Source organism: Rhamphochromis longiceps, linkage group LG12 (genome assembly GCF_057381845.1).
Source record: "Rhamphochromis longiceps isolate RC_006_pf linkage group LG12, R_longiceps_female_GT1.1, whole genome shotgun sequence".
Taxonomy (NCBI): Eukaryota; Metazoa; Chordata; class Actinopteri; order Cichliformes; family Cichlidae; genus Rhamphochromis; species Rhamphochromis longiceps.
Window position 1 is genome coordinate 9,555,846 of NC_140568.1, and position 19,235 is coordinate 9,575,080.

A 19,235-nucleotide genomic window follows, 5' to 3' on the forward strand; every position below is an offset into this window, starting at 1 on the left:
GATATTTTTACAGTGTGGTTAAAAAGTAAGTATGAGTACAAAGCAAAGTCAAAGACCTGGATTTGAGCCAACTTCAAGCTAAAATGTAATTAAAGCAAACAAACTGTAGACGATTAAAACACTTTACAGCACGTCAGCACTGTCTGCTTACCTTTTATTGTTCCGGCCACACCCCCACTTTTAAAAAGTCTACCTTTCTAGTTTGTTGGAAACCGTATACGTTAGAATGCGTGTCATATGATCACGCATTCTCTTCTCTGGCCTTTTTGTAACGATCACGGAAAATCTCCTTGTTCTTGGAAATTATACTCAAAAGTAAATTCAGAAAATTCACATTGCCTTTTAATTTTAGCGTCTACTTTAGGGGCGAAGGCTCTGTGATCTTAGTGTTTTATGGTATATAGAGTTTACTAAAGCATTTCGACAGCATTATGCAAGTCACACAAGGATTTAGAAGAGCTTTATTTTGAAATACGCATAACTGAAAACGACCCAGCTGTTCAAAATTGGAGTGCAGGAATAACTTAAGGTTACTTTCTGTGACATAAGTAACTGTGTAACAAGTCAGAGATATCAATTTTTTTTACAGTAACTTTTTAAAGACTCTGCGTCAGTTCGACCTTTTAATGTTTTTTGTCGGGCCTTTTCCGATCATGCGAAACAGCTCAGCAGTTAAACGTATTGCAAACTAGTTTGAAATTTATTACAGCATGCATATGTGCTGAGAGAGTTTTATGCCTGTACGTGTGTCTCTGTGTGTGCCTGTGTAGCCTATAGCCTGCAGGAAGTGCATCAGATGTGGTGCGGCCCGAGGCGAAGGACAGAGAAAGCCCTGCGGTGTTTGCGCAGCAGCAATCGGATCTTATCGTCGTCAGAGTCGGGGTCTAGAGGCTTGTTGTACTCCTCGTCCTCCACCTCATTCTCCGAGGCCTCTCCGGCCGGCCCCGAGTGGTTGGTCTGTATGGAGCTGGGCTCAGAGGCGCTCTTCTTCCTCCACTTGGTGCGCCGGTTCTGAAACCAAACCTGAAAACACACAACGCACGGGGGAGTTGTCATCTAACTCCTGTAGACCGGAGCCCTGCAGCTTATCGAGTATTCTTTTAAGCATTGTGTTACGTGAAAAGGTATGGAAAAATAATCTGTGTCCCCATTTCTGCTTGAGGGTGAGTATGTGCTGGTATATGATCTGCAGATTTCTATCGCTGCACTTGAATTTACACACGACATGTATGCTTTTTTTATGTGGCAGCTTTCAAAACAAGTCAACACTACTGGGTATAAAAAACAAATATACCACAAGGAATATATATCAGTGGAACTGTCGAACACACACAAAAATAAAAATCTTATTTACACTCATCTCAAATGTAAGCAGATTCTGGCGACGTTACCTTGACTTGTGATTCAGTCATTCCCAGAGAATAAGCCAGTCTCGCTCTCTCTGGCCCTGCCAAATACTTTGTCTGCTCAAAAGTTTTCTCCAGAGCAAATATCTGATGTCCACTAAATGTCGGCCTGGTGTGTTTTTTCCTGCTGGACATCTCCCCAAGAGGACCACTGCCTGAAAAAAAAAAAAAATAAATAAAAACACATTACAGGAAACGGATGTATGACACAGGACTGAATTTCTGCCTGAAATGCCACAGCATTTTGGCTCATTGCTCAGGGAAAAAAATGACCACATATATATTTCCCTCATAGACTGCATGTATTTGTTGTTTATACACTGAACCGAAGTAAAATGTCTCCATTTGTGAATTAAATGAAACATAATTTTTCAATCATCTACATAATTGAATGAAATCTTTTGAATGAATATTTGACATGTTTATTAAATAAATTGTTTTTAAAAGATCTGTTTGTATTTTCCTTTAGTCTGCACAACCTCTAATAAACAACAGATTGTTACATTTTAATAAATGGATTTTCAAGGTTTTAATACAAAAAGAGAGAAAAAGTTTTAGTCATATCAAAAATCTAACCTCGAGTCTGAACTCAATAGATAACAAGTTTATAACAGATCTGATTCTGAAATTTGTGTATTTACTGGATAATGTTTCCATTTTTAAAGTGGAAGATCAGAGTGTGATGACAGTGCTGAGGAGCTGCTGCTGCTGCTGAGCCCGCTCTGCAGTATTTAGACTCACTGTTGGTGCACTGCTGCCTCCCTCCTCTCCACTCACAGCTGCTTTCTGCCCAGCAGTTTACACTGCGACTCTTCATCGGGCACTCAGCGCCGGGTTTGGAGAAGCCGCCCAGTGAGGAATTGTAGTCTCGATTGTAGTACATGGAAGTGCTGGTGACAGAGGGGCTGAACCCCCCCATGCTGGAGTATCCGGGCAGCAGGGTGGCGGTGCCCGAGGAGCCCACCCCGACCATGGAGCGGCTCAGGATGTCACTGATGCCATGAGGCGTCCCTGGCTGCAGCTGGCTGTTCAGGCCCGGGCTGAGCTTGTAGAAGGAGTTGGGCATTGAGTACTGGCACACTGGTGCCTTGATGTCTGAGGGGAACTGGTTGAGGCTGTTGTTAAACAGGAAAGACCCCTGGATGTTTGGATCCATGGGAAGTCTGGTAACTCTTCCTCTAGGTCTTATCAACACATCCAATGAGATCCAAGTAGAAAAAGATATTTGGTGGCCAAAGAACGAGCTCTCTCACCAGCAGATGAGGTCGGAGTTTGGTACCACACCCTCCGTCTCCAGATAGTCAAACAATTAGGAACACGAGCAGCAAAGTCTCTGATCTTTGTCAAAGTTGCCACCACATCCGAAAAATAAACTTCACTCGCACATTTGATTTCTTCTTATCCACAGCTTGGCATGTGATAGCTCCATATCTGAAGTCTCCTGCGAGTCCTCTGGACACGGATTTTAGTGTTCTCCGAAAGACATATGCCTCCCGCTGGCTCCCTCCTCAGAAATCATAAATAAGCAGTATCTGGAAATGGAGTGGCACCTTGATAAAGATAGGCCACATTAGAATGCAGCTTGGGATTGGCCTGGGTCTCGCAGCATTAATGCCATTCTATTGGCTCCTCGGTGAAAGCCAAGCCTTTTATTGGAAGGCAGCAGATTAATAGCGTTTTGAACAGATGGAGTGGGAACAAGTTGATTTTTTGATGGCCTGCCATGTGTGAGTGCAGCTGGAGTGAAGAGGAGGAGTGGAGGAAGGGTTCCCCTGTTTCCTAGTTTGATAGCAGAACAGTCCAGTTTTGTATATAGAAAATGTTAAATGTTTGTTGTATATTATATAATTATAAAATGAAAAACTAAACATAAAGACTTGGTTTACAGATAGACATTCTTAAATCTGTGATGTGTGAGGATTTGGTCTATCATTATTTATTTTCCTCTTTCCTATTCCTATTTATAAATCTATTTACCTCCACCGAGGCATTATCAGAAAGGTGATCAATCTAAGCACCACCCTTAGTCAAATATATACTCACTGGCCACTTCATTAAGTACACCTCTACAACTGCTGGTTAATACAAATATCTAACAGCCAGTTACCAGGCAGCAACTCAGTGAACTGAAGCATGTAGATGCGAGTAAGACAATCTGTTCAAAGCAAGTATTGAAATGGAGAAGAAAGATGATTTACATGAGTTTTGAGGCTTTTGAGGCTGGTTCTGAGGGAGTCTCTTCCTGTTAAAATGCCATTTTCCTTCCCACAGTCACCAAGTGCTTGCTCATAAGTAGGTTGTTTTATTGTTGGGGTTTTCTCTGTATTATCGTGAGGTCTTTATAAAGCACCTAGAGGCAACTGTTTTTGTGATTTGGTGCCATAGAAATGAAACGGGATTGAACTGAATTGCCATTATAAGATTCTGCTGAGACATTTGGTCAGAATTTGGCATGAAAACAAAATGAAACCATGGATCCATCCTGGCTTCTTGTTGTTGGTAGGATATTTTCTTGGTTTTGAACCCCTTAGTGCCAAGTGACATGATTTAAACTCCACAGCCTACCTGAGTGTTGTTATTCACAACATTTGTTCCTTTATAACCACAGTACACACATGTTCTGGTGGGTGTCACAGAGCTCAAATAATCTCAAACTGGTTTCTTGAACATGAAAATGAGTTCACTGTACTCACTTGGCCCCCGTAGTCACCAGATTTCATTTTAATAGAACACCTTTGACATGTGGTGGAACAGGAGCTTTGCATCAAGGATGCACAGAAACGATGTTGCTGCAGATTTGACAGTGTGGGCCAAAATCTCTGAAGAACATTTTTAGCACCTTGTTGAATTAGGACACTGAGAATTAAGGGAGGAAAAAAAATGCAGTAAAGTTGCTCCTGTGGCCCAGCATCTTACAGAGTTTTACTTTAATTTGTCGCACATCTATATCTTTAATCTCTTTAAACAAAATGTGTCTTACACAGAGTTGTCAGGCAAAGGACATTGGTTAAATTAAATGCCATATTCACTGGCAAAATCTCATTTCTTATTTTATTTATCAGTGTAATAATGTGTCATGTAATCCACTCTGTTTTTGCACATTAACAAACTATTGAGGAGGACAGGCAACTGTGTCATTTAACTATGTGTCATAAAAAAAAACCCATCAGATTTTATAATCATGCAAATGAATTGTTGTGATTTATATTAGAGTTATTCTGTGGACTTGTTTCTGGGAAACAGCAGCAGCACAGTGGCTGCTTTGAAAAGAGTTAATGACTCAGGCAGACCTTGGTTTCTGTGTTGCAATAGCTTTAGCACAATTTCCTCACCCATTATCATGTAGGTTAAACATGTCCTGTGGGAGGACTATTTCCGGCCTCATATCTGGACTTTTCTTTTTCGTGTTTCTTGGAATTTCTTTAACTATTTGATTACAGTTTAATAATAAACCTTTATGTAAACTTACAGATATCAGGTTATGACTTTTATTATTTGTATTTTTTTGTTTTTTAAATAAAGTACTCAATGCTTTAAGTGCATGACATATAGAAAGTATTGCATTCTTAACCCAATAGGCGCAAAATACAAGTTGAATGACATAATTAGTGCACACAACACGCTCTTCTCATTTCACAATCAGTTTTACACGTTGGAACACATCGCTGCTTTTACGTACAGTCTATCAGTGACGAAATGTTGGGATTTTCTTGGGAAAAGGGGGAGAGCTGGTAAATTTCCGAACGTCATGATCTCACAGCTGTTACAAGCTATAATTTCGTCCTGTCACGGGACCTGAGCAGCCAATCATAGCGCCTGTAGAGGGCGACACATCCGCTTTAGAGATTAATCACAACCAGCCAGAGATGTGTAATGAAGCGTCACGTGCTTTCATTGCAGGCATGTCTAGATTCTCCTTTAAGTTCACACTCACAGTCATTCCGGAAATAATATGTTTGATATGGTGAAAAATTTCCATGATGCAAATCTTAAAACAAGATAATATAATTGGTATTTAATGTGTTTAATGGGAAGGAGGCTGCACTGCATTTCTGATAGAAACAGCAGTGAGTGCAGCATGTTAAGTGAAGAAAACGATACTGAAAAATCTTTTTGAGACAGTGATACAGGACCAAACACATTCTTATTCGTCATGAACATTGTCTTTTGTCCTAAGCCACAAAATAATTACAGATAATGAAAATGAAACTAGTTGCACGTGAGCAGAATTCACACAAATCATAATGTGTCTGTGTGCTTTTTTGTTTGAACTTTTACTCCAAAGGTCAGTACCTAAAAAGAAATCACGAGACAAACAGTAATCTATGGGGGAAAAAAACCAAAAAACTACCCTGGTCTTTTTTTTTTCGGGGGGGATTTTAGGTGAATTTCCAAAGTATGGCTCCTCCCTCACTCCCGTCCGTCCCACTTCTTTAACTTGTCATGCTGGAATTGTTTCTGTTTCCAAACCACATGTGCTCCAGACCAACACACAGACGCGATCACATCTTCTATTCAGACGCATATGAGAAATATTACTTATCTCTTCAGGATGGTGAAGGAGAGCAACAACACGAACTCCGGTAAGTCCTTATAGAGAATTTGATGCATAAAAAGCAACAAGAAAAAGTTGTAATTGATTTTACTAAATGAAAGAGCAATGCAAATTCAATTTCACATGTTAGTAGCATTTTTTTTTCTTTTTGTGTGTAAAAGATATTTTCTAAACTGTTGATTAAGAAATGTTTTATGGCTGTGGCACCACTGCAGATAAGAGAGGGAGAACAGAAAGTTTATATTTTACAGGAAATGGTCTGCTTGTTACTGATGAAGGTATACACAATAACTGTGTGAGTCACACCTGCAAGATAAATCTTTGAAACTGCAGACGAAGCTGACTGCAACTCACCGTTGACAGATAGATGAGGCAACTTGTAGAGTTCGCTTTAAGCTTAAGGTTACTAAGCGTGGATGAAACTTCATGTACTAGTCAAAAGTGAACACTCTTGAACTACTATATTAGTTACGTTAACATGATTTAAAGTATAATTACTAATACATAGATCAAATATTAACAAATAAAATTTCACAAGAATGTTTTGTTAAAGTAAATGATCACACTCACACAGCTTGAATCTGACTAATGATAGATCATAGAACCTGTTAATTAACCATTAAATGCAAGTATATTGTTACAGTAGTGATTTTCATTTACTAAACCATGTTCTGCCTGTAAAATAATTTGTTGTGTTTGTGTTTTTATTCTTTGTAGTTCTCCAGTCAGAGGTGTCACACAGATGCAGTCTGCTCTGTCTCGGTCCTCTGAACTTCCACCGTCAGGCTGTGGGAGAAAAGATCTGCCTGAGTCATGGAGGTCGACTCGCAGAGAAGACTGAGGCCACGTTCAAGAATGGGCTGGTGTTCAGCAGCCGTCCAGTGAGAGTCCAGGAGAGGATTCGTCTGAGAGTGCAGAGGGATTCATTCATCTGGGATGGAGCTCTGCGTGTGGGCTTTACCAACGTGCCACCCTCAGCCAGATCTCTACCTTTGCCCTGCATGGCCATTCCTAACCTCACTGACAAGCCTGGACACTGGGCTGTTCCACTGGATGAATCTGTTTGTGAAGCAGGTTCAGAGCTGGAGTTTTGGGTTTCTCGTGGTGGCAGCATATACGTAGCTGTCAACAACAGGCCGTGTAAGAAGCTAACAGGAGTGAACCTCAGCCAGCCGCTGTGGGCCATGATAGACATCTACGGGCAGACGTGCTCCATTTTGCTCCTAGGCAAGTTCACTAGAACCACAGTTATAGTTGCCTTACAGCAGCTTTTCTCGGTGTCCAAAGGCACAGCATGCTCTGACAGTGATAAATGTCTGAATGCCTATTAAAACATTTTTTTCTCTTTGCTGCAGGTTCAGAGAAACGTGAGCTGTTTTGCACTAGAAGATCGTGTCCTCCACCTGAATCTCTCACTTCACTTGCTGGTTCAGTTTCTGATGTTTCAGACTTCACTGATGATGACTGCATCTCCTGTCTTGACACAGAAGTCCCAACAGGTAAAAAGAGTTCCTTTAAACATTGCTGATTTCAGTTGCACATTTCACACAGAGTGTGGTCTCATTTCCTGATGTCACATTTTTCTAATTCAGGATCTCTCTCTTCTGCTCACAGATATAACCTGTGCGGTGTGCATGGTGAAAGAGGCCAGAATCACACTGCCGTGTGGCCACCGGTGTTTATGTAGACACTGCAACTCCAGAGTTTTTCAGGAGTTTGGCACCTGCCCGCTGTGTCGACACAAGATCAGAGCTCCATCGGCAGAGGAGCTGGTCTGAGCTCCGAGACAGAAGCCAGAAATCACCAAAGAGAAGTTACAGAGTGACTGTAACAGTGAAAATACTGCACTAAATGCAAAATCTGCTGCTATTTCTATATTATTTATAATGATAACTTTGTCTGTACAGCGTACTTTTCTACCTCGATGTAAATCTTAAAGCAGTGTTGCATTTTTGTCTAAAAATTGTAATGTGTTGATGGTAAAAAAGATAAACTCTGTTATGTTTTAAGGGTTAAAAATAACCTCAAAAACAATATTTTTCAATGAAGCGTGTTTTGGAAAAGAAGCATCTGTCTACAGCTCATGTCTCTACAGTCAGGAATGAGCGGACGTGAAAATAAATGTTGGTTTTCAGATAAGAGCAGACTGTGTGGCTGATAATAGAAAAACTACACTCCCAAATCACTGATCAGGTCATGTTGTTGCCACCAAACATAACCATAGCGATCTTAATTTAACACAAACACATTTTTTACCTTTTAATTCACAAACATGTGTTTATATAATTCTTTAAATGTGAAAGTAAATGAACCTAGTTCCATCATTACTTGATTTTTACATATTTCAATATTTATAAAATGTTTCATCAAACTAAAAATAAATAATCAGAGTGAATTATTACATAAAAGTGGTCAAAATAAACTGAAACAGCAAATATTTGTTTGCACTTTGTCCTTGAAGGCTAAAATTAACACAATCAGACATGTTTGTGCTGCCTTTGAGTTTGTGTTCAGTACTTAAAGTTGGTGTTTATGAGTAAAAACTAACAATATTAAATCAATCTGTGAACAGAAAACGTAACAACAGTAAGACCTTTGGTGTGAGCAGAAATGGGCAGTAACGCATTTAAGGTAACGTGCTTTCAAGTAATGAGTAAAGCAAGGGATTACTATTGCAAAAAAAGTAATTAGATTACTGTTACTTTCCTGTAAGCACGCTGCGTTACTAAACCGTGATTTTGTTCGCGGGAGTGTCTCGTGACAATGACGTACGAGCGTGCGACGCCCGTGGCAACAACAGATATGTGTTGATCAGCAATGGATAATATGAAGTGTGGGAGACAGTACGGCCATCCAGCGTTTAAAGCGTGGACGTACTGACCTTACTTTGAGTTTGATTCCGTAAAAAGTGACAAAAACATTAGCTTCCACTGTACACACTGAACAGGAATGTGAAATTCACAGAGAAACCCCGGCATCCCCCCACTGACATGACCGCTGCAGCACCAGGCAAACCTCCGCCTGCTCCACTCCTGCTAAACAGGTGAAAATAGACTCAAGAGTGACAGGACTTAGTGCCACTGAATCTTTGATTTTATTTATTTATTGCTGTGTTTTACTTGCATCTATTTGAAAGAGTGAATATAAACACAAAAAAATAATTTTATTTTATATGCTGGAATATGCAGAAAGTAGGTTAAAAAAATGTCTCCAAGTCAAAGACTTGCATGTATAATTTTTGCTTAATGCAATATGCATAAAGTTAAAAGATTAAAACTAATAAAACAATTTTTAAAAGAGACTTTTTCACTTGATTCAATTTTATATGATGGATTTTGCAGAATAAATAGAATTGGGATAAAATGTCTATTGCTTTATTAGATATTCAAGTTGTGTATCATGTTTTTAAAAAGTAACTAAGTAATAAAGTAAATAATTACTTTTGAAAAAAGTAACCAGTAAAGTAACAGGATTACTTTCAGTAGTCACTAATTAGTAACTAATTACTATTTTCAAGTAACTTGACCAACACTGGTCTTTAGGTTTCCTGATGTCTTCATTTAGCTGATATTGGCGCTCCAACACACCCAACTGTGAACACAAGTTAAAATTTAGATGACCATAAATGTTGGTATGTCCACTGTAACAAAGAGCTCAAAAAAGCCCCAAATTCAGGACTCCGAACTCTTGGAAAAATTCCAAATTCAAAAACTTTAAATCCAGACGATGGTCGTTTCAATCATTTTGTGGATTCAAACCATTCAGGAGGAGCAGAGGATGCCTGAAATCCAAAAAACTGGCAAAAGATCTACAACATGTATAAAATAGAAGAAAAGTTCAAACTTGAATTCAAAAGGGGAATAAAAGAAAATTAGAACGACAGCAGCAATACGTCACTACTGAAAGAACAACACAGGAAATAGGAGAAGCCACAGAGGTGGTACAGATGATTAAATAATTAAAATAATTTTCTCAAACCAAGATGGAGAATCTGACGAAACTAACAAGGGTGCAAAGAACATTGGAATAAAAAAATAAAAGAGGAAATGACTAATAATCAAATCACCAAATTATGTTATTGTTCACATCAGGTAATTTTCCAAACTTTGGTGCCTCCCTCTGTCCCTCCCCATTCCCTTTACTGGTGATGCTGGGCGTGTGTTCATACTTCACGTACTTCATCATTCAAAGGTAGTTAACACTCATGACTTGATGACTCTCAACCTCATCATCCATCAGGACTCGCATGACAAGATTTATTTGCACCTTCAAGATGGCAAGAGAAAGTAAGAACAAGAACGCTGGTAAGTCTTTACAGAGAATTTTATATCTCAGTTTGATAAAGGAATCATTATCAAGATGATGTTTGGTTGCAAAAATCAACTTACAGCAGCTCATTTCATTCTTTTACAGAAACATAATATAGAAACAAGACAATGCAAAAGTAAACATTGAAAAACAGCAAAGTGCCATAAAGCAAGTGATTAGCAAATGAGTTCAAAGACAGAGTGCTAATAATGAGCTGCACACTGAAGTTTCTTATAAAAAGAAACTAGAAGCTTTGTTTCTTTGGAAATTAAAATCTTTCCAATGATGATAAAACACAGAAAACAAATCAACACAGGCCATCTAGTGGACTGAGACGGCAACACAGACTTCACCAAACAAACACTGCAATCTCCAGCACTGAATTTCTCAGCTTGGATGAAGTCCAGACCAAACAAGCTTCTTTGTGAAACCACAGCAGTTTTCTGTTTACATGTTTATCTATTTCTAGACTATTAAGAGGAAACTTTGGCTTTAAATGTATTATTAAATATGAAGCAATAACTTTGATATGTAGCTTCTTTTAATTAAGTAAATGTGATATGTCACCTACCTGAAAAATGTGCAGTTAAAAAATCTTGAATAAATCTTAGGACACAGACATGGTTTCATATGTTTCCATTTTCTATCTTTGTAGTTCTTCAGTCAGAGGTGTCACACAGATGCAGCTCACGCTGTCTTGGTCCTCTGACCTTCCACAATCAAGCTGTGGGAGAAAAGGTCCGCTTGAGTCATGGAGGTCGACTCGCAGAGAAGACTGAGAACACCTTCAAGAATGGGCTGGTGTTCAGTGGGCTTTACCACTGTGCCACCCTCAAGCAGATCTCTGCCCCTGCCCTGCATGGCCATCCCCAACCTCACTGACAAGCCTGGACACTGGGCTGTGCCTGTAAATGAATCCTACTGCCAAGCAGGTTCAGAGCTGAAGTTTTGGGTTTCTCATGGTGGCAGCATATACGTAGCTGTCAGCAACAGGCGGTATAAGTGGCTGACAGGAGTGGACCTCAGCCAGCCTCTGTGGGCCATGATAGACGTCTACGGCCAGACGCGCTCCATTTTACTCCAAGGCAAGTTCAACTACAGTTATATTTGCCTTACAGCAGGTTTTTCCTGTTCTGTGAAGGCACAGCAATTCCCATGTTCTGACAGCGATAAATGTTGTCTGAATGACTTTTAAAATATTATTTTCTCTGTGCTGCAGGCTCAGAGAAAAAAGATCTATTTTGTACCAAAAGATCCTGTCCTGCACCTGAACCCCTCACCTCACCTGATGCTTACAGCCACTTTGGTTCAGTTTCGGACTTCAGTTGTGATGACTGCATCTCCTGTCTTGACATGAAAATGCCAGGAGGTGAAAACAGTCCCTTCAAAAGTCGCTATCTGATTTCAGTTGCACATTTCACACAGAGTGTGGTCTCATTTCCTGATGTCACATTTTTCTAATTCAGGATCTCTCTCTTCTGCTCACAGATATAACCTGTGTGGTGTGCATGGTGAAGGAGGCCAGAATCACACTGCCGTGTGGCCACCGGTGTTTATGTAAACACTGCAACTCCAGAGTTTTTCAGGAGTTTGGCACCTGCCCGCTGTGTCGACACAAGATCAGAGCTTCATCAGCTCTGATCTTGTGAGTAGTGGTGTGTTTCAAGTCTGGTCTGAGCTCCTAGACAGAAGCCAGAAATCACCAAAGAGAAGTTACAGAGTGACTGTTACAGTGAAAATACTGCACTAAATGCAAAATCTGCTGCTATTTCTATATTATTTATAATGATAACTTTGTCTGTACAGTGCACTTTTCTACCTCGATGCAAATCTTAAAGCAGTGTTGTATTTTTGTATGTCTGAAAATTGTAATGTGTTGATGGTAAAAAACATAAACTCTATTATGTTTTAAGGGTACATGCTGTAACAAAACCCTCAAAAACAATTTTTTTCAGTGAAGTGTGTTTAGGAAAAGAAGCATCTGTCTACAGCTCATATCTCTACAGTCAGGAATGAGCGGAAGTAAAAATAAATGTTGGTTTTCAGATAAGAGCAGACTGTGTGGCTGATTGTAAGAACAGAAATGTGCTACAATGTGTTCATTTCCAAACGTGCATTTGTGTTTGCACGTAGGAAGAATAATGATGCAAATATGCATAAAAAAATTACACTCTCAAATCACTGATCAGGTCATGTTGTTGTCACCAAACATTACCCTTTATCCTTTAACATTTTTACCCTTTAATCCACAAATATACGTTTATATGAAATCCACTTGTCCACTCCGGTGCTATGTGCGCTGGTGTGTTGACCTCCTAACTATAATAAGAACTTTATACAAGACTTTTCTGAATTCTTGGCTGGTGTTCTACCAAAATATCATACGAGATTTTAATATTCATATTTGCTGTTTAGATACCCCACTGACCAATGATTTTTTTAAACCTTATAGACTCCTTTAATCTTGTCCAGTCAGTCAAAGGCCCAACTCACGAACGCGGTCATACCCTGGTTCTCGTACTCTCTTACGGCCTATCAGTCACTGACACTGAAATCTGTAATATACATTTTTCGGACCACATGCCTGTCCTATTTGAGTTTCCCTTTTCAGGTCAGCCTGGTAGATCTGTTGTGCCCAAGCTCCGATCTTGCACGATTAATTCAAATACAGCAGATCGCTTTGCCCATTCCTACAAAAATCTAAATCCGGCATCACCTACTGACAGTACCACTCATTCGACCACTGATAGTCTGCTTTCCTTGTTCAGCTCAGCTTGTCTGGAAATACTGGATTCCATTGCTCCTTGTACCACTAGGTATCTAAAACCTAAAACCCAACCGTGGTTAAATAATGACACCAGGGAATGCAGACGGGCATGTAGAAAAGCGGAAAGAAAATGGAAAAAATACCATCTCCAAGTGTCATTTGAGGCACTTAGAGAATCCCTGTCAAGTTGCCAGAAAGTTGTAAGAGCAGCTAAAATAAAATACTTTTCCAAGATCGTGTCCAACAACTGTCATAAACCTCGGATTTAATTTGGTATTATAAACTCAGTTCTTAATCCTCCCACTGCTGATCCTCATATAGCAGTGAACATAAGTTGGAATCTAATGAAATTCTTCATTAATAAAATTGTAGATATTAGATCCCACATTATTCCTCCCATTTCTGACCCAGGTGTTTATACTCCAACCTTGGCTGTTTTTGATCACTTCGAGCCAGTATCCCTTTCATTACTTAATGAAGTTGTCAGAAACTTGAGACCTTCAAAATGTACCCTGGATATCATTCCACCTAGGTTACTGAAAGATGTTTTTTGACACTGCTGGTACATGTCTGCTTTCTATTGTCAATAGCAGTCTTCAGTCTGGGTCTGTTCCCTCTGATTCTAAACATGCTGTGGTGGAACCCATCCTTAAAAAGCAGAATCTGGACTCAACAGTTCTATCAAATTACCACCCAATCTCTAAATTGTCCTTTTTGTCAAAAGTGCTGGAGAAAATTGTCCCTCCAGACCTTCTTAGAATAACATGACATTGGCATAGCACTGAAACCGCTCTTTTAAAAGTTTCTAATGACCTTTTAACTTTTACCGACTCTGGAGATTCTGCTATTTTAATATTATTAGACCTCAGTGCTGCTTTCGACACAGTAGATCACAGGATTCTTATCTCTCGACTGGAACAATGTGCCGGAATTAAAGGGCTTACTTTGGAATGGTTTAAATCCTACTTATCTAATCGTACTTTCTCTGTTAGATTCAGAGACACATTGTCTCCAAAGAGGACCCTTTTTGTGGGGTCCCCCAGGGCTCTATCCTTGGTCCAATCCTTTTTTCTCCCGTTGGAATCTATTTTTAAAAAACATGGAATTTCTTTTCACTGTTATGCAGATGATTCTCAGATTAACCTTCCACTAAATGAAAATCTGTCAATCCTCTGAAGGGACTGTTTGATTGTCTAGAAGATGTCAAAGCATGGATGCCTCTAAATTTTCTAAATCTAAATGAATAGAAAACTGAGGTCATTGTCTTTGGTCCTTCTGACCATTATGACCTTGGCCCCTGAGAAAATTATAAAAAATCATTTGCAAGAAATTTAGGGGTGATTTTGACAGCAATTTAACATTTGATAAACAGATAAATAATGTAGTCAAAACCAGTTTCTTTCATCTTTGCCTAATTACAAAAGTTAAGCCCTTTCTCTGTTTCAGAGATTTTGAGAAAGCGATCCATGCCTTCATCTCATCTCGCCTCGACTTCTGTAATAGTATCTACTCTGGTTCACCTCTTCATCAATCGGTCGACTGCAGCTAGTTCAAAACGCTGCAGCACGGCTCCTAACTGGCACACGCAAGCGAGATCATATATCTCCTATACTTCCATCACTACACTGGCTGCCAGTCAGCTTTCGAACTGACTTTAAGATCTTAACACTTGTTTTTAAGTCGTTGCATGGACTAGCCCCTACACATCTTGCTGATCTCCTAACCTGGTATTCTCCCCCAAGATCCTTGAAGTCTGCAGACCAAATGCTTTTTGTTATCCCTAGGTCCAAATTAAAACATAGAGGAGACTGGGCATTTGCTGTGACTGCCCCCAAACTTTGGAATACATTGCCTTTGCATATCAGATCCTCCCCAACACTGGATACTTTTAAAAGTCGTCTAAAGACCCATTTTTAATCTCTGGCTTTTGGTTCTTCATGAGTTTGTTACTATTATTCTTTTTTTTATGATTTTATTCTCTTTTTAAGGATGTTATTCTCTTCTAAAACACTATTCAGTTTTTTTATGTTTATTGCCTTGTCCATTTTATTGTACAGTACTTTGGTCAACACCTGTTGTTTTAAAAGTGCTATATAAATAAACTTGAACTCGAACTTGAACTATATAATTATTTAAATGTGAATGTTTGGATTTGGATCGAAGTCATCAGAAATGTCGATATGCCCACTTGGAAAAAGGATCCATAAAAGCCCCACATTCAGGACTCCAAACTCTCGGAAAATTCAAAACCTTTAAATCCAGGCGATGGTCCGTTTAGTCATTTTGTGGAATCAAACCATTCAGGAGGAGCAGATGAAGCCTGAAAACCAAAAAACAGGCAAAAAATCTAAAACATGGAGAGAGTGAAAAAATAAGGTTGAGGAAAGAAATGAGACTAGAGGGATAAAACAAACATGCTCAAACTTGAAATCAAAAGAAAAAACATGGAAAGGACAACATGGCAAATGGGGGAAACCACTGAGGTGGCACAGGTGAGAGAACAGCAAAACATGAGAACTTAGTGCAACAAGCAACTCCTCTTGAAAGGCCAGGGCTGTAGTCATAGGGGCGTTGTTAAAACCCCCAAAAAGTGTGTTGTACAGCTCACTCCATACCCTCTCATGTAATATATTGTTCTTGGTATGGTTTGTAAAAGGAAAGAAATAGACGACTGTTAAAACTCTGATTAAGTGACACAAAAACAAGACAATCCAAACATAAGCATTAAAAAGCTGCAAAGTGCCGTAAAGCAATTAGAGTTCAAAGAAAGAGTGCTAATAATGAGCTGCACACTGAAGTGTTAAATGATGGCGATAAGAAAAAGAAACTACAAACTTTATGGTTCTGTGGAAATAAAAATCTTGTCACTGACGATAAAACACTGACAAGGTACCTGCGTGTGGGTGTGTCACATCAGCAAAACAAATCAAGACAAGCCATCTAGTGACTAAAACTGCAACTCAGACTTTACCAAAGAAACGCTGCAGTTTCCAGCATTGACTTTAATTTCTCATCTTGGATGAAGTCCAGATCTTCACATTCTTCTCTAAAGTGAAAGCACAAGAGTTTGCTAGTTTCATTATGACTTATTACATGTTTAACTACTGTATATCTACACTGCTAAGAGGTAACTTTGGATATATTTTCCACAATTTACATTTATTAAATAAATATGAAGAAAAGATTTTGAATACGTAGTTTGTTTTATTCAGCTAAAGCCATATGAAGTATATCACCAACTCAACAACAAACTTGTATTATTATTATAAAACATTAAATGTAACTATAAAAAATAGAAGAAATGTTTCAATTTTCGTGTTTTAGATTTTTTCTATTGCATTTGCTATTGTGATGAGTGATTGCAAGATTAGACTCATGTGACATTTCAAACTGGAAGAGCCATAGAGATGTTACATGTACACACTGAATGGCAATCAGCTGATTAAAACAACAACAAACTACTGGAGGGAAATGCACAAAGAGAAGATACTAAACTAACAAGGGTGGAAAGGAAACTGGGAATCCACAATAAAAGCCCAGATCACACTTCAGGTAAATTTCCAAACTTTGGTGCCTCCCTCTGTCCCTCCCCTTTGTCTGGGTGTGTTTCTGTTTTCAAACCTCACGTACTCCATGATTAAAAGGTAGTCAACACACCTGACTTGAGGACACTCGACCTCATCATGCATCAAGACTTGTATGACAAGTTTTTTCTACATCTCCAAGATGGCAAGAGAAAATAAAAACAAGAACTCTGGTAAGTCTTTAGAGAGAACTATATTTCTCAGTTTGATAAACAAATCATTATCAAGCTGATACTTAGTTGCATAAATTAACACATAACAGCTGTTTATGTACTTTTATTGTAATACACAGTAAGGGGGTGCAAAATGCTGCAGCTCAAAAGATTTTGCAAATTTCCCCAAATCTAGCATGTGCTCCAGTGCAGCACCAGTTTTGTCATTTAAGAAGTAGTATCCCTGTTAAGACAACACAATACAAAGCAAAGTGCCAAATAATGAACTAAGTTTACCACTCAGACAACTTGTACCAAACAAATGCAACTTTGTGCAACGACTTTAGCTCGTCAGCTTGAAAGACGTCCAGATTTCCGCATGCTTTGCAAAAACAAGAGTGCGGGAGTTTGCTAGTTTTATTCTGACTTATTTATATGTCTGCTTTTGTACTGTTAAAATGAAAATGAAATTTTGGCTACAGTTTGCACAATTTAACTTTAATATGAAGTATTAAAAACAGCTTGACATATGTAGCTTCTTTAATCCAATTAATATGGCAATTCACCTATTAACACAGCATTATTTTTATTTTTATTAGTATTATTATCATTATTATTATTTTATAAGAATGAAAATTATAAAAATTTGCGACATGACCAATTGACCTTTAAACTGAAAAAATCTTTGTTGAACTTTTTAAAATTTTAAACCTCATTTCAATTCAAGTCTGTCCTGTATCTAGCAAGTGAAAATAAAAATAAAATAAAATAAACAATAAAAGGTGAATCAAATAGACCATTGCGGCAAGGCTGTGATGGTCAATTTGGTAAAGTAAATCCGTTGGGCATCTTTCCTCGCCTTAAGACAATAATTCTGATGGCAAAAGAACCAAACGGGACAGGCAAAAAAAAAACCCCAACCTAATTTCAGTTAAAAAAAATAGTTTTGAGGTTCCTACACATCACAAATGTAAGGGACACTTATTGTTATTGTGATTGTTGCTATTAAGTAATTCTCTGGAAATAACATGATTTGACATCAACATTCATAACTGTGTGTTTTTATTCTTTGTAGTTCTTCAGTCAGAGGTGTCACACAGATGCAGTCTGCTTTGTCTTGGTCGTCTGAACTTCCACCGTCAGGCTGTGGGAGAAAAGGTCCGCTTGAGTCATGGAGGTCGACTCGCAGAGAAGACTGATAACACCTTCAAGAATGGGCTGGTGTTCAGCAACCGTCCAGTGAGAGTCCAGGAGAGGATTCGTCTGAGAGTGGAGAGGGATTCGATCAACTGGCAGGGAGCTCTGCGTGTGGGCTTTACCACTGTGCCACCCTCAAGCAGATCTCTGCCCCTGCCCTGCTTGGCCATCCCCAACCTCACTGACAAACCTGGACACTGGGCTGTGCCTGTAAATGAATCCTACTGCCAAGCAGGTTCAGAGCTGGAGTTTTGGGTTTCTCATGGTGGCAGCATATACGTAGCTGTCAGCAACAGGCAGCACAAGTGGCTGACAGGAGTGGACCTCAGCCAGCCTCTGTGGGCCATGATAGACATTTACGGGAAGACGCGCTCCATTTTACTCCAAGGCAAGTTCACTAGAACCACAGTTTTATCTGCCTTACAGCAGGTTTTTCCTGTTCTGTGAAGGCAGAGCATTTCATATGCACTGACAGCAATAAACAATGACTAACTGTTGAAATATGCTTTTGTCTTTGCTGCAGGCTCCAAAAAAACAAAGCTCCTTTGCACTAGAAGATCCTGTCCTGCACCCGAACCGCTCATCTCACCTGATTCTTACAGTCACTTTGGTTCAGTTCCTGATGTTTCAGACTTCAGACCTGATAACTGCATGTCCTGTCTTGACATGGAAATCCCAGCAGGTAAAAACAGTCCCTCCAAACATTAATGTCTGATTTCCGTTGCACATTTCTGACCACAGAGTGTGATCAGTGAAATCAGTTGTAATAGTGTGGTCTCACATATGCCTGATGTCGCATTTGTAATTAGAGTCTCTCTCTTCTGGTTATAGATAACGTCTGTGTGGTGTGCATGGTGAAGGAGGCCAGAATCACACTGCCTTGTGGCCACCGGTGTTTATGTAAAGACTGTGACTCCAGAGTCTGTCAAGAGTTTGGCACCTGCCCGCTGTGTCGACACAAGATCAGAGCTCCATCAGTAAAGGAGAGGCGGTTTATAGACGTCTAAGCTCTGACACACCAGCCAAGAATCACCAAATATAAACTACCGACACACAGTGAATGGCACTTATTATGACGCTTTGTCATGTTTGGCTTTTCTGTTTTGTTAAACATGTAAAAATTTCAGAGTGATGAAATGTCCTCAAATTCATGTAAAGATGTCAAACTGGACTATTTTTATGTAAATATTGCAATTAAGTCAGTATGTGACGAGACAAAATATTGCACTAAGTGCAAAATATGTATGTATGTGAATATGTAAAATA

At 39.2% G+C, this 19,235-nt stretch overlaps 3 protein-coding genes and 1 pseudogene across 3 annotated transcripts; 3 read left to right on the forward strand and 1 right to left on the reverse strand.

Annotated features, from left to right (window-relative positions):
- Window positions 1–612: 612 nt before the first annotated feature.
- Window positions 613–2,910, reverse strand: LOC146656875 (homeobox protein Nkx-6.3-like). The gene is made up of 3 exons (XM_085426886.1): window positions 2,148–2,910; window positions 1,392–1,561; window positions 613–1,023 (listed from the first exon to the last, which is right to left on the reverse strand). Exons 1-3 carry the CDS (start codon window positions 2,560–2,562, stop codon window positions 793–795), a joined length of 816 nt encoding a protein of 271 aa, XP_085283012.1. The 5' UTR covers window positions 2,563–2,910; the 3' UTR covers window positions 613–792.
- A 2,980-nt stretch (window positions 2,911–5,890) lies between these two features.
- Window positions 5,891–8,054, forward strand: LOC146656876 (E3 ubiquitin-protein ligase NEURL3-like). The gene is made up of 4 exons (XM_085426866.1): window positions 5,891–5,989; window positions 6,679–7,188; window positions 7,317–7,460; window positions 7,576–8,054. The coding sequence occupies exons 1-4, from the start codon at window positions 5,932–5,934 to the stop codon at window positions 7,737–7,739; spliced, it is 876 nt and encodes a 291-aa protein (XP_085282992.1). The 5' UTR covers window positions 5,891–5,931; the 3' UTR covers window positions 7,740–8,054.
- A 2,180-nt stretch (window positions 8,055–10,234) lies between these two features.
- LOC146656877 (E3 ubiquitin-protein ligase NEURL3-like) lies at window positions 10,235–11,918 on the forward strand (annotated as a pseudogene).
- Window positions 11,919–16,705: 4,787 nt separating this feature from the next.
- On the forward strand, window positions 16,706–19,235 carry LOC146656878 (E3 ubiquitin-protein ligase NEURL3-like). The gene is made up of 4 exons (XM_085426894.1): window positions 16,706–16,793; window positions 17,848–18,357; window positions 18,493–18,651; window positions 18,801–19,235. Exons 1-4 carry the CDS (start codon window positions 16,736–16,738, stop codon window positions 18,974–18,976), a joined length of 903 nt encoding a protein of 300 aa, XP_085283020.1. The 5' UTR covers window positions 16,706–16,735; the 3' UTR covers window positions 18,977–19,235.